Source organism: Pangasianodon hypophthalmus, chromosome 13 (genome assembly GCF_027358585.1).
Source record: "Pangasianodon hypophthalmus isolate fPanHyp1 chromosome 13, fPanHyp1.pri, whole genome shotgun sequence".
NCBI lineage: Eukaryota > Metazoa > Chordata > Actinopteri > Siluriformes > Pangasiidae > Pangasianodon > Pangasianodon hypophthalmus.
The window spans coordinates 21,452,312-21,465,522 of NC_069722.1; the positions used below are offsets into that span (position 1 = coordinate 21,452,312).

Consider the following 13,211-nt stretch of genomic DNA (forward strand, 5'->3'; position numbering starts at 1 on the left):
TTGATTAGCATTATTTGCAATACAGCTTTTTGTCTTTGCCTAGTACAGATATTACGGTATCCACTTCAAAATCGTCCTTTCTCTCTTGCAATCTTTGCAATATTTCTTACACCAGACATGTTTCTGTACATCGTAGACCGTGCACCAGAACATCCCCATCCCCTACTTGCCTTTCTTCACCTGCGATCTTGCTCTATTCCACTTTGACGTAAAAAAAATGTTGGCCTTAAATCATATAATTTTGCTACATATAATGTAATTACTTTAGGCTTAGGACAAAAAATAACATATTGAAGCATGGCGTTATAGGAAAATAATCAACAACAGTAGCAGCCCCAAAAGATAATTTAAACCAATAATTCGATAACTGATAATTATTCGGGTTCCAGACAGGATCAAGCCTGTCATAAGTAATTGTCTCAGAATAGCTCAAAATCCACCGGTTAAACAGAGGGGAAAATAAATAGTAATAAACCTAATAGATTGGTTTTTTTCGGTTCTAATTCACTCAAAACAGCACTTTCATTTAAGAAAAGGCATTTGTTTCATTAAATTCACAACAAATAGGTTCAGTTTCTCCAAATATATTGTCTCAGACACTTACAAAATAATTTCAATCTCTCACACTTTTGGCATTGTATAACTAAGACAAAATCAAGAAATGAATAAAATGTTAATGTTGAGAAGAACTGCCTTGGGATTCACAACAACAGATTCAAGATTTCTTTTTTATTTTCTCAAACGACACTAAAAAAGGGAGAAAGAAAAAGGTAAAGAATATTAAGACATAATGCATAAAATTCAGCAATCACTTGGGAGAAAAATAATTGAAACATACCACACTCTAGAGAAAATGTGTGTGGAAAGGTGTGAGCTGGTGTTTTATTCCTTTCATACCACTGCAGTTTGCCAAGACAAACATTTCATGTTATAAACTAAATAACAGCTAAACCAGTTGTTCCATCACCAGTCACTTTTTCTTGGTAAAAAAAAAATGCAGCTTGTCAGGTTACTGAGAAACCGCAAAGCCATTTGTGTTGAAGATTTTCCGTATTTTCTCAAGAACAAGATAATATTATGGGAGCTTTCGTACTCACTACTCTATTAATCCGTACATTATTAAAGTAGGGGAAGCACGGTGGTACAGTTGGTAGTCTTTCCACTTCACAGATCCAGGATCCTGGTTCGATCCTTAGCTCGGGTTATTGTGTGCATAGAGTGGATGGATTGTCCCTAGAAGTGAATTAGTGTGTAAATGTGTGTGCATGGTGCCTTGTGACTTGGGCCCAATATTCCAAGGATAAGCTCCATGTCTACTATTAAAGTGCAGCAAGTGCCACTACTGTGCTGAGAATACTGTAATAAAGATACAGTGTGTATAATCCAAACCAAACACAATCGTACTGTATGTCTAACGTATATATGGAGAACTGGTCACATTAATACACACACAGTCCACTCAAAAAGATGTACAAAAGAGATTTTCTGTTATCAAGGAAATTTTTATTAAGATTTTACATGGGAGCTGCTCTTCCTGTTAGATTTACACTTTCAGCCTCCCCGACGATGGAAAAACGGCTGAAGGACACATCTTTCTTAAAATAATAATTACAAGTGATATTTATCCAGGAGTTTGAAAAATAAATATATTTTGAATTTGCATAAACAGCCTCTCTTTTTGTTTTTGACACAAAGTTACTGTCTCTGCATACAGGTTTAGCAGGCAAGTCTGTAAAATGAAACAGTGATGAAATATGAATTAATGAGTTCATGGTTAGGCAGTTTTTGTTTCTTTAATGGGCCACAAAAAAAAAAAAAAAAAACAACATGGTCAGGTCCTCAGATAACAGGTATGAAACCTCTGCTGGTTACACGAACAAAAACTGGAAATGTAGACCATACACTCATTTCATCACAAACTTCCTTCACTTAATTGTTCATTTTAAAGGATTGACTCATAATCAGTGGATGTGATGGTTAAAAACATGAAAAAAAAAAATTCCCTGGGTCAGATTTCTGTTTCTACACATCTCCAGCTGTCTAATCCCAAATCATTCCCTGATCCCTCCTTGGATATTTTGCGAGTTCTAACTGCCCTTAGCTAGCATTTCAAATCTCCAAAGATGGACACATAAGGAAGGAGCTGGGGAACGACTCTGGACATCAGTCTTCTGTCTACCATCCTCCTTTTCCACCCTTCTTTTTCTTCTGCGGGGCTTTTTTGCGTGTTGCACCAGGAGCGGCAGGTTTCTGTTGCCGTGGCGGCACGACGTTGGGGGCGGAGCCGGTGCCAGAGCCGGGCCGAGGAGACGTGGGGGGGCTGCTTGCTGTTTTGCTGGCATCTCTGAATCACAGAAAATGTACAGTGAGAAAACGTACAGTGCACAAATGCCGATGAAGCATTAGTGAGTAATAGTGAGTAATAAATGGCTTTGACATCTGAACCTGACTGAACTGAATCTTACTGGTTCAGGCCTGAATCAAGGCTTGTATGTGATGACAGTGAATTCTCATTTGTAGGATTTTCATCACTAAATATTCTCCACTGTGCTTTATGGGTATGACTAGGATGTGACAGATTCCCAAAGTAGTGCACTACATAGTGAACAGCGTGTGCTTTCTAGTTGTGGCTGTGTTTTAAACTCACAGTTCTGCCGCAGCACCCGACGTCGCTCCCTGAGTTCCTCTTCCCACCTGCTCCTTCTTCTTGCCCTTCTTCCTGCCGCGGTAGTATGAGCGCTCTCGCATAGGCAGCCAGCGCTCGGGGTCAGGGGTCGATTTAGGGTCACAGTTCTTGGGTAGTTTACCTGTGAAAAGAAAATGCAAATCAATACTGAACTAAGCCTTTACAGTAAATAAATAAATACATACACAGAATGATTCAGATATGCAACCATACCTTTCTTCTTTTTCTTCTTCTTTTTAATGTCCACTTGGCTAAAACAAATATGAAAATCGTTTAAATTTATCGGAATTTTTCATCAACAATAGCAAAAATCTGGTGTGTGCAGCAATATTTGAAAGACCACAGTGTGTACCCCTGTTCCTTGGGTGGGTTCTCCCCGACGACTTTGGCCGCTTTCTTTCTGACGTTTGTGGCTCCGTGAGAGTTCTCCAGCTCGTCCACATCGATGTTAAAGGACATGGTGTCAGGAGAAGGCAGATGCTTACTGAGCCTGAGAGAGACGGCAGCTCAGGAAAACTTCAGCGCACACTTTGGATGATAAACATGATAAAATCCACAAAAAAAAAAAAAAAAAAAAGAAAGGCCTTGAGACTACCCAGGGGTGGGCGATATGACAAAAATATTGCATCACAATATTTGGGCTTGCTAAGAAAATGCCAGTGTAAGAATGTCGTTGCAATATTGTAAAGAAATTGTGAAAGATCGTTGTATTTAACGCCTACAAAAATTAATTATTTAACACAAAAATATTTTTTAAATATTAAAAACATTTGCATGATGCTAGAGAGAGATGCTTACACGTCATCACAGTGTTTGTCTTAAAGGAGACGCTAAATGCGTAGAAGTGTCCTAGATGCTAAGCACTATTTTTCCACAGCACTTGTGGCATAAATATTGGAATGGAACATGGTGTGCACGTGCACAAGGATACGCTTTGGCCTTGTCCTGATCCACCAGCGAGTAAGCGGAGATGAGCTGTGCCAGCGTGTGCACGTCTTTAGGGTTTTGCTTCCACAGCTGCTCCAGGTCACTGATGCATTCCTTCTTTCTGCCATAACGGAGCTTAAAATTCGCCGCTTCACGAACGAGGGAGAGGTGTACCGGAGAGCCGGGCTGAGAGGAAGAAAGAGAGAAATTTTTTAATTTCTAAACCGATAATAGACCAAGTCTGGAACTGTTTTTAATGCACTAGTTCTCCAGTTTCACTTGTTTGTTATTCAACAATCAATTGTTCACAAATTATACAAAACTAGTTTTAGCTGTTTGAGAAATCACTATATAAAACAGAAATTAATATGTATATCACATTATAATGCCATTATTTTTCATCTAATTTCAGTCCGTCCATTTGAGATGATAGAGAACGTATCTTGATACACAACAATCCATTGTATCCAATGACACAGAGGCCGCAACTCTTTCAACCTTAATCACTTGCTGCTTTAAGTTAACAAGGTTTTTATCGTTATTAGTGAAGAACAATGTCAATTTTTTGAAAACAGAATAAGTGGCTGTTATTGAGTAAAATTCTTGATAGTGGACTGGGTATAAAGTCAGGTCTTACCTGTTCCGACTGATAATACTGGATGGCTTGGGTGAAGACATCAATAGCACTGTCAATGTCCTCCTCGTGTGTGTACATTGTCACCAGGGCAGAAACCTGTTTCACATACACACAAATATGTAACTTCAGATAAAATTTCTGCAACCTTTTTAATGGAGTACTTAATCTAGCAAATCGTACCATTCCTTGTTTGTGCTTAAAATCCTCTATCGACCTCAGAATGTCACAGGCTTTAGTCACATGACCTGCAAGAAGATAAGAGAATGGTGTAAACTTCACAAAGTGCTAGAAGTGCTTCACGTGACTGGGTGTGTGGTACACAAAGAAAACAACCAAACCAAACCTTGCGTTATATAAAGTTGTGCCATGGTCAGTTTGATTCCAGATGCGCTTTCTGGATGCTTTTCTGAAAAACACTACAGAGAGATGCTTTTGGCACTGCAATCTGACAACTTTATTAAAAAAAAAAAGAGAGAGAGAAAAAGTCCATCATGATTTATAGACTAAATATAGGGTTAGGGATTAAATAAATAAATAATTAAACAAACCTTTAGAGTTACACTTGATCAGCCAATTGCACTACTGTCAAAATAACCAAACTTTGCGGGTAATTTTGGAACTAGTTGTATTTACATGATTAAAATAGCTTACCTAATGTCATCTAACTAGTTAGAGAGATAATCAGACTGTTTTGTACTATGTCAAACAGGGGAAATAAATAAATGCATTAGTTGTAATATCAAATGATCACATGACATGATTCTTGTCATTTAAGCAAAATGAGGACACTTTATTCAGCCAGACAGTTATTTACGATGCTTGCTAGTTAACCGGCAAGTTTTCATTTACTCCCTCTTAAACTCCTGTTCCTCCTGTTGCAATCGTGCTATTAGCACTTTTGTGTTATAAGGAGAAATTTAAAAAATAAATAAATAATTAATTTTACACATGCATTTGTACCTGTAGCAGCTCCATGGCCTTGCCGTGCTGTTTCTCTCGACACAGCTGAGCCACCTGGATGAGGACTGGCTGTGGGTGTCCAGGGTTCTGTGACTGCAGATTTGCCGACAACTTTCTGCACTGATCAGCCTATCAAAGCACACAACAGTCACAATTACTGTTAATTACTGTGATCATTAGAATGATTTATTAAAAGAAAAAAAATGACTATTTTAGTTTCTTCAGGTGTATGAAACAGGTCCTACTAAAGCTGAAAGCTGATTGATGGCAGCCATGTTTTTTTTTTTTAAAGTTATTCCGTCATCCTTAGAAAGCCTCCTACAAATTAGCACAACAATGCTGCACACTAAATTTCAGCTCGATCAGACCTATAGTTCCTGAGAAATAACTATTTTTTTTCCCTTTTTTTTTACAACTTTTTAATCCGGTATGTAATTCATTAGTTCCAAAACCAACATCATCTTTCATCCCAATAGAGCCTTCACTGTTGTTTAAATGTAGCTTGTTGTTTAGATAAAGCTTAAACGTATGCATTCAAGCATTTTGGAAATGTGCATGTTATTTTGCACAGTGTGTGTACCTGGTTTGTATACATTGCTAGTAGCGCTTTGTTGAACTCGATGGCTTGCAGCTGCTTCTTGGCCAGTTTGTATTCCACACCCTCTGCGCTCATCAGCTTCACCTTCTTCTTGGAGTCGAAAACATTTTGGTCCTGCAGGATCACAGATAACACACAAAAACCACGCTAGACATTATAGCCGGGTGATGCGAGGATACGTGATTGCAATCACAAAGAAGTGGGTCATGATTCGCTGTTTTGAGAATATCGCAATGACATAAGTAGCAAGTACTTTACATTAACAGCATTTAAATAAAACATGATTGTGCCCAGTTATTTTCTGCAAAAAGGTTTTCACTTCTGATAAGTTACTCTCTCAAAGCCAGAGCTACAATATGTAGAACCCATCATATTAATTATTATTTGGCCAAGCATTGGGAAACTCCTGTATCTGATTACGTAACGACCGTATAATTAAACACTTCAGATGTTATATTACCTTGTTGATGGTGATGATGTTATTGGCAGTGACTGCTAGCAGACCCACATCAGATGGCCTGAGGAAGAGCGTTATTACAAGAGTTATAAAAACTGGCTTTTAGATGTTCATATGTTTTTACAGCACTGTTGAATTCTCGATTCTGATTGGTCAGTAGGTGTTGAGTTCACAACAATAAGCACAAGTACAAATGAATAAAAAGAATATGTTCTAAACTGCTGTGGTCATGTTTTATTCTTTACAATGCTCAATCATGAACAAGCCTTTTAAAACCGGACACAAAGAGAAAAAGCACGTGTATGAGACTGCCTTTATAATTGAAAACTGCGCATGAGTGCACGCCCTTACTTCAGTTTGATGACTTGGTTATAAAGCTGCAACGCGTCCTCTGTCCTGCCTTGGAGCTGCATGACGTAGGCCATCTGAGAGTGGATCACTGCCAGCTCAGCGTCTATATCCTCCTCTGTCATGTCCTACACAACACCCGGTTCACATAGTCACCAATAAATCCCAACCACACATCCATAACTATATTATTCATCTTTTATTTTCCACTTCTTTGAGGTGAATTTTAAACTTTGAAAGGCTTGGAATGGATTCTGTCTAACACATTAAATTGTAAACTGCCCTGGATTAAAGCATGAAAAACCAAATGAATAAATCTAAAAGAAAATGCTGAACAATGAAAGTGTTGTCTTTTAAAGAAAAAAAAAAAGAAGAGACACTCACAGAGTCTTCTGCCAGAGATAGCCTACAGAGTTCTGTAACCAAGAAAAAGACAAAGAGGAAAAAAACAGGCTTAAAATGTGTTATATCATATAGCATTCATATGTATTATACATTATATGGTGTTGTATTAAGAAGAATAATAAATAGTCAATTTAATATTTACAAAACATGAAAGAATTTAACAAGAAAAGGAGGGAAAAGAAAACAGGTCCAATCAATTACTTGTACAGGGAGTACCACAATAATTAAAGAAACACTGAATACACAGAAATGTGTGTTGTGGTATTAATATATAACAATACTGCTATCCATCATATTTCACCCAATCATGAAGAATCTCTTTCAAAACCCAATTCTCATAACATGCATTAAAACTATCACTGCTGTCACAACTATCAGAGATTTTCCCCATATTCCCCAGTGTTAAACTCAAGTCCTGGGGAGTCACAGCAGAGACTTTTCTCTTCACATTCACCCTTTAAAGGCCTCGGGAATTAGCTGGGGTGTTAATTGAGATGTTAAATGCGATGTGAAAGTCTGCAGTCTGCGACCCTCCAGCACTGCAGTCTGACACCCTGTTCTAAATTAAATCCCATGACCCCTGACCTTCGGCTTCTTGGAGTTTTTTCATGGCTTGAGCGAGCTGGCCTCTGCCGATCAGACTGCAGGCTGCGTTGTAGCAAAGCTCATACGTGCTCTCGGCCAGGCCCAGGTCCTCCTGCACACATTGAACAAGTGAGCGAGTGAAGTGAAAGTAAAGGGATAACTGCTGATTTTTAAAATGCATTGACGTTAATGCATAGTTTAACAAAAAAAAAAACAAAAAACAGTTTAATAATTTACTGCATGATTAATAACTCAATGCATGATGAAGAAATGTTTAATCTGTTAGCACTGGTGTATAATTTGAATACTTAGCTATTTGTTTCTCTATTTAGTAGCTTCATCTTTACTTTCCTGCTTCTATAGAAGTGCACTGTGCAGGCAATAAAATAATGCTTTCTCCATCCTCTGTAGTGTACTATATATTCAAAAGTATTTGAGATTCACCCAAAAGCTGAAAGAAAATGTCAATATGTATCCTTTAATCATAGTTAAGCGAACACAAAGAATATGATGTGCATTTCTTTTCACACCAAATCAAATGCATTATTGCTTAAAAAGCCATTTTCTGGTGTAACATGAACACCTACTTCTGTCTTTGCTGCCCAGCTACTGAAACACATGACTTTTTTTTTTATTTAATTTTTTTTAAACATTAACTGAAAGTAAATGCACTCCTGCTAATATTTCTTATATAAATTTTTTTTTTTTTTGCTTTTATATTCCACCGTTAGTAGATGCAGTACCGTGGCTTATTTTTTTGTTTCGACTCATTGATTTTCTGTTTGTGCAAAAAAAAAAAAAAAATTGTTGCAAAATAACTTTAGGTGTTATTTCACAAGCATGGCTTATGACAGTTCATTTAGTGATGACACATCGTTGCCATCTACAGGATATAGTTTTTAACGGCAGTAACAAACATACTTTAACTTATGTTTAATACTGAAATGTAAATAATGATTTTTTTATTCTGCAATTTTAATCTACACACTATGAGATGAGTAATAATTGGTGTCCTGGATGCACTGTGTGTATTTTATCTCTTGTTTTCTACTGCGTTTGGAGTTTTAACTGATGTGTAGCATTCTAACTGATGCTCTTATGTGTGGCAAGTGTGTGTGTGTGTGTGTGTGTTGTAGTGCTCTCTAAATTGCATGTGTTTGACTCACAGGTGTTGCTTTCTCCCAGGTGCTCCGTGCAGCCTGCACTGCGGCGAGGTTTGTCTTTCTCTCCTCCTCATATTCGTCTTGGGAGTTTCGGATCAGGTCTTTATACACCGCTTCACATTCAGTGTATCGCTCCAGCCTGTACAGCTACACACACACACACACATACACACAGAGTAATCTCTAAATAACTTGCTTGATTTACTAGTTTGTGGCTCCATGTACTTACATGTCTGGACAACAAGACCTTATTTTGTAATAACTATTCAATAAAGATTGATTTTTAAACATATTTGCAAAGGCTGCCATTTTATGGAATGTGCGTATGAGCATTCTCACCACTTGGCCGTAGAGCTCTTTGAGTTTGTCGGTCTGTTCGGAGATTCCCTCGATGGTCTTCAGTGCGCTCTCCACTCGGTTCAGCCGGTACTCGCAGTATGCCTTCTCAAACCCGATCATGTCACTGTGAACAGACAGGACAAACCTCATTCAAATCTTTCATTGCTGTTTCTGTCACAGCAAAACTGAGTGACACCAAGTGGTTTCTTTCTTTTTTTTTTTATTCACCAGTGTAATATTTGGTTCACTTCCTGCTGTCGGGTCAAATCAGGGTCAGATGGTTTGTGTACTGTAATCTAACCCTGCTAGATATCACTAAAACTGGATTGTGATTGCTATATTCTCATTAGGGCTGCAACTAAAGATTATTTTCATAATCAAGCAATTGGATTGTTTAAAAAAATATATTAAATACTGAAATATTTATTTTAAAAATATTTTTTAGCTAATACTACGACAGACCACTTAAATACTGTATTACTAACTGCAATATTACATTACTAATTCAAAATAAAGACTGTTTGTGGAATCAGCTCCAAGGTTTTGGTGGCGATACATGAGATATAGTAACAATAAAAATTAAACAATGTCAGGTTTATCAACAAAAGATATAGTTTAGCTACTAATAAGCTAAATGATTCAAATAGCTTTGGCCACACCTAGCACAAGATATTATTTTCTGATAGGGCAGGAAAGATAAATAAATATGATGATAAATCTGTGATACAGCTTGAAAACTGGATAAGGTAGGACTGATTTTTGAGCTCTATCTATAGGACTGATAGACAGAACTGATTTGCATAAACAAAGTGATTAATTCAATTCAATTTTATTTGTATAGTGCTTTTAACAACGGATATATATATATATTTTTTTTACAAAGCAGCATTACAGAAATAATTACATTCAATATATAAAGTTTAAGTGTATGAACTTATCCCTAATGAGCAAGCCAGAGGTGACAGTGGTGACGAAAAACTCCCTGAGACGAAATGAAGAAGAAACCTTGAGAGGAACCAGACTCAAAAGGGAACCCGACCTCATCCGGGTGCGAGTCTAAATAAATCCCTTCTATAACTGTGAACTACATGGTTAAACAGTGCAATGTGCAACCAGGAAATTCATTACACTTTTCACATGAAGTCTGTTTGTCGAACTTGTACACTGTTCACTGATGGAAACTTGAGTGCAAAACTGTTCGTGGCGATTTCAGTCCTAACGCTATCATAGCAATTGTAGTCTTAAACCATTATAACCATTCCTAGCTCCGGTTGGAACAACGACGGCGCGTCGTTTACCTTGTGAGCGACTTGGTGTGGGTGTTGATGACATTGAGCGCTTCCTTGAAGCCGGCAGTCTGGATGAGACACACGATTTTACAGCGCAGTGCCGTCACGTCGTCCTTATTCTCGTGAAGAACTGGAGAGAGAAAAAGAGACACAAACACAAACGGCTTTTAAACAGAAACAAGTTAAATTACAGATTACCTCTGAAGCAACACTGACCCCGTGTTAAAGGAAAAATCCACCCTGAATAACTTTGCATTAATCTTTATTATTAAGTAGCATGTGATATATCCAACTGCATCTAGGGTTTATTTTGTAAGTTGCCTTTTTTGGGTTTAAACTTCTTTAAAGGACATGCACTAATGCACTGCATTCTGGGACCTTGAGTCCAACGTTCGCACCAGTGGCTACGTTTACATGCATATCAAATTCCGTTTAAGGTCTATATTCGGGTTGCAGTCGTATTCCGAATACGGAGTTTATATGCGTACAGGCATCGGAATATTCTTGTGTACATGGTTGTTGTAAGTATGCCCGAGTTGCCTACAGCTAAGCATCTGTTAGCAACCACAATTCCTTGCAGCCTAAGCATGCGCATATAATCTCCTTTCAGTGGATTTTCAGAATTTGGTGTTTACACGCAACAACTTTCCGACTAAAACTGGCATATTCCAGGGGTGAGAATTTGGGAATTCGGGAAATCAGAATACTGTCTTAATCTGAATCGGGCAGTCGGATTGCGGTGTTTATGTGCATAACTCAATACTAATTAGAATATTGCCAAATTCAGATTAATATTGGAATACTGATGTGCATGTAAACGTAGCCGATGTCTCCACTAATCCTATGTTGGATTTCTCATGAATGATGTACGCACACGTACGCGTGACGCTGCGAGACAAACGATATTTGAAGGGAGATTTTCTCAATTTCTCAATAACTGGCTCTAATGATTCCTTTGACTAACCCCAATGGGACATGTGAGATGATGTTTTTTTCGGTTCCCTACTCACAACTTTAGTTCCTATCAGCAAGAATTTCCCTTTTTACTGTTTGAGGCGCACAAGCTGAAGAACAACTTATAGTCTATGACGGGGTGCTCACACTTCTGTGACTACTTCTTCACATTATTATTATGGTAAGAGCCACCATGTAAAATATGCACGTACACTCTAAATTTTTAGTTTGAGAAATTATTTTGAGAAATTTATTCTTATTCAATTAATGTTATGCAATGAATTTTCATTCAAAGAAATCGCAAAAGTAATATACAGCAGCGGGGGTGTGGTCGAGCATCAGCGGTGGATGAAGAGGAGGCGGGTCAAACCGGCAGGTAACGTGTGATGATTCTCACCTGTATCTTATTTCCACCAGTCTACCTATTTGTGCTGTGCGTTCTGTAACTACCATAACCAGAGAGAGAGAGAGAGAGAGAGTGCGATACAGTTGTCGGAGCTTGCAAGACAGGCACGCACGAATGCACACACGAACGCACACACCCACACGATACGAAGCGTGAACCGAAAGCTGCGAGTCTGGGACGGACCCGTTTCGGTTGAGCTGTTTTGGATTTGTTGAGTATTTGAAAGTGCGCAGAAAAGCGTGGACTGAATAAACACAAGCCCTTCCTCCACAGGCTCACACAGTAAGATCAACCTGTGGTTGTCTTACGATTGACGTAATGACCAATGACCTCTCATTAAATGTGTATAAATACATTACAAAAAAAAAATAAATAAATAAAGCTTGTAACAAAGATACACACCCACAAGAAACAAACTACAAGCGACAGGCTGTCTGTTAGCGTGTATACAAGTTTTTCTGTCTGTGTTTGAGATGTTGAAATGCTTTTCTCCAATTAAACGCCACTGTAACTGCTCAGGCAATGTCCACCTGTGACGTCACCGCGGGACACAACCGCCTACTTCTGTGAATAGCGAAAATACCAGACCAACCAACATAATAAAACCTGAACCACTAATCACATCACATTTTGTTAAATACAAATATATTTAATGTCTTTCAGGGTGGAATTTTCCTTTAATACAGTGCTGTATGAAGGAGTGCTAAAGCTGCTGAGTGTAAAGATATGGACACGTAATCATTCACTAGCTTCATGTTCCACTACACACTAAATACTGAAATCTGTACAGAAAGCCACAGAAATTTCACACTTGCACCTACATGTCATTAAAAACTAGTTTACTTTCTATTTTATAAACAGCTAACTAGCAGCATAACGTTCACTGGCTACAGCCGAGTCACATTAGCGTAGCACGCTACATCCTAACATGCTAACACGCTAACAAGCTACCAGCTGCCAGAAAGCCGGGTGTCAGTGAGAAAATTGACGGAGAAACAAAACATTCTGAATAGTTACTCTTATTAACAGCCTTGAGGGCTCTTGTGAAGTCGCCATTTTGTCCGCAGCGGTTAATTTCAGTCCACAGCGACGCTACAGACCCCGCACCACTCGCCATCTTCACCACCGTGAACCACCTCCGGTGGGTTTCTCCCTAACCCTTTCCCCACCCGTAATAGCACAAACCCCGCCTCCTTGTGCTCCTGGTTGCGTATACTGCGCTGTGATTGGCTAAACGTCGGCGTGGGCCAATCCAAGCAAAGAAGGTGGGATTTGTTGAAATATGTGCCACTGAAGCGAGAGACGTACAGGAAATGAGATCACGTTCTTTCCCAGGCACTGGAACACTTCCATAATAAAAGTGATGTGCTTTGAGTAGTCAGAATGCACAAAAAACAAAACTTAATTATTGGCACCCTTCATGAAAATGAGCGAAAATGAGCACAATTTAATCATAC

General features: G+C 38.4%; 1 protein-coding gene across 1 annotated transcript; it reads right to left on the reverse strand.

Annotated features, from left to right (window-relative positions):
• Nucleotides 1-1,481: 1,481 nt before the first annotated feature.
• Nucleotides 1,482-12,931, reverse strand: srp72 (signal recognition particle 72). Its single transcript, XM_034309841.2, has 18 exons — nt 12,772-12,931; nt 10,404-10,524; nt 9,106-9,229; nt 8,770-8,913; nt 7,604-7,715; nt 6,998-7,029; nt 6,617-6,741; nt 6,269-6,326; nt 5,791-5,922; nt 5,211-5,339; nt 4,594-4,666; nt 4,431-4,495; nt 4,251-4,346; nt 3,618-3,799; nt 3,039-3,176; nt 2,900-2,937; nt 2,648-2,807; nt 1,482-2,344 (listed from the first exon to the last, which is right to left on the reverse strand). Exons 1-18 carry the CDS (start codon nt 12,869-12,871, stop codon nt 2,176-2,178), a joined length of 1,998 nt encoding a protein of 665 aa, XP_034165732.1. The 5' UTR covers nt 12,872-12,931; the 3' UTR covers nt 1,482-2,175.
• Nucleotides 12,932-13,211: the final 280 nt, after the last annotated feature.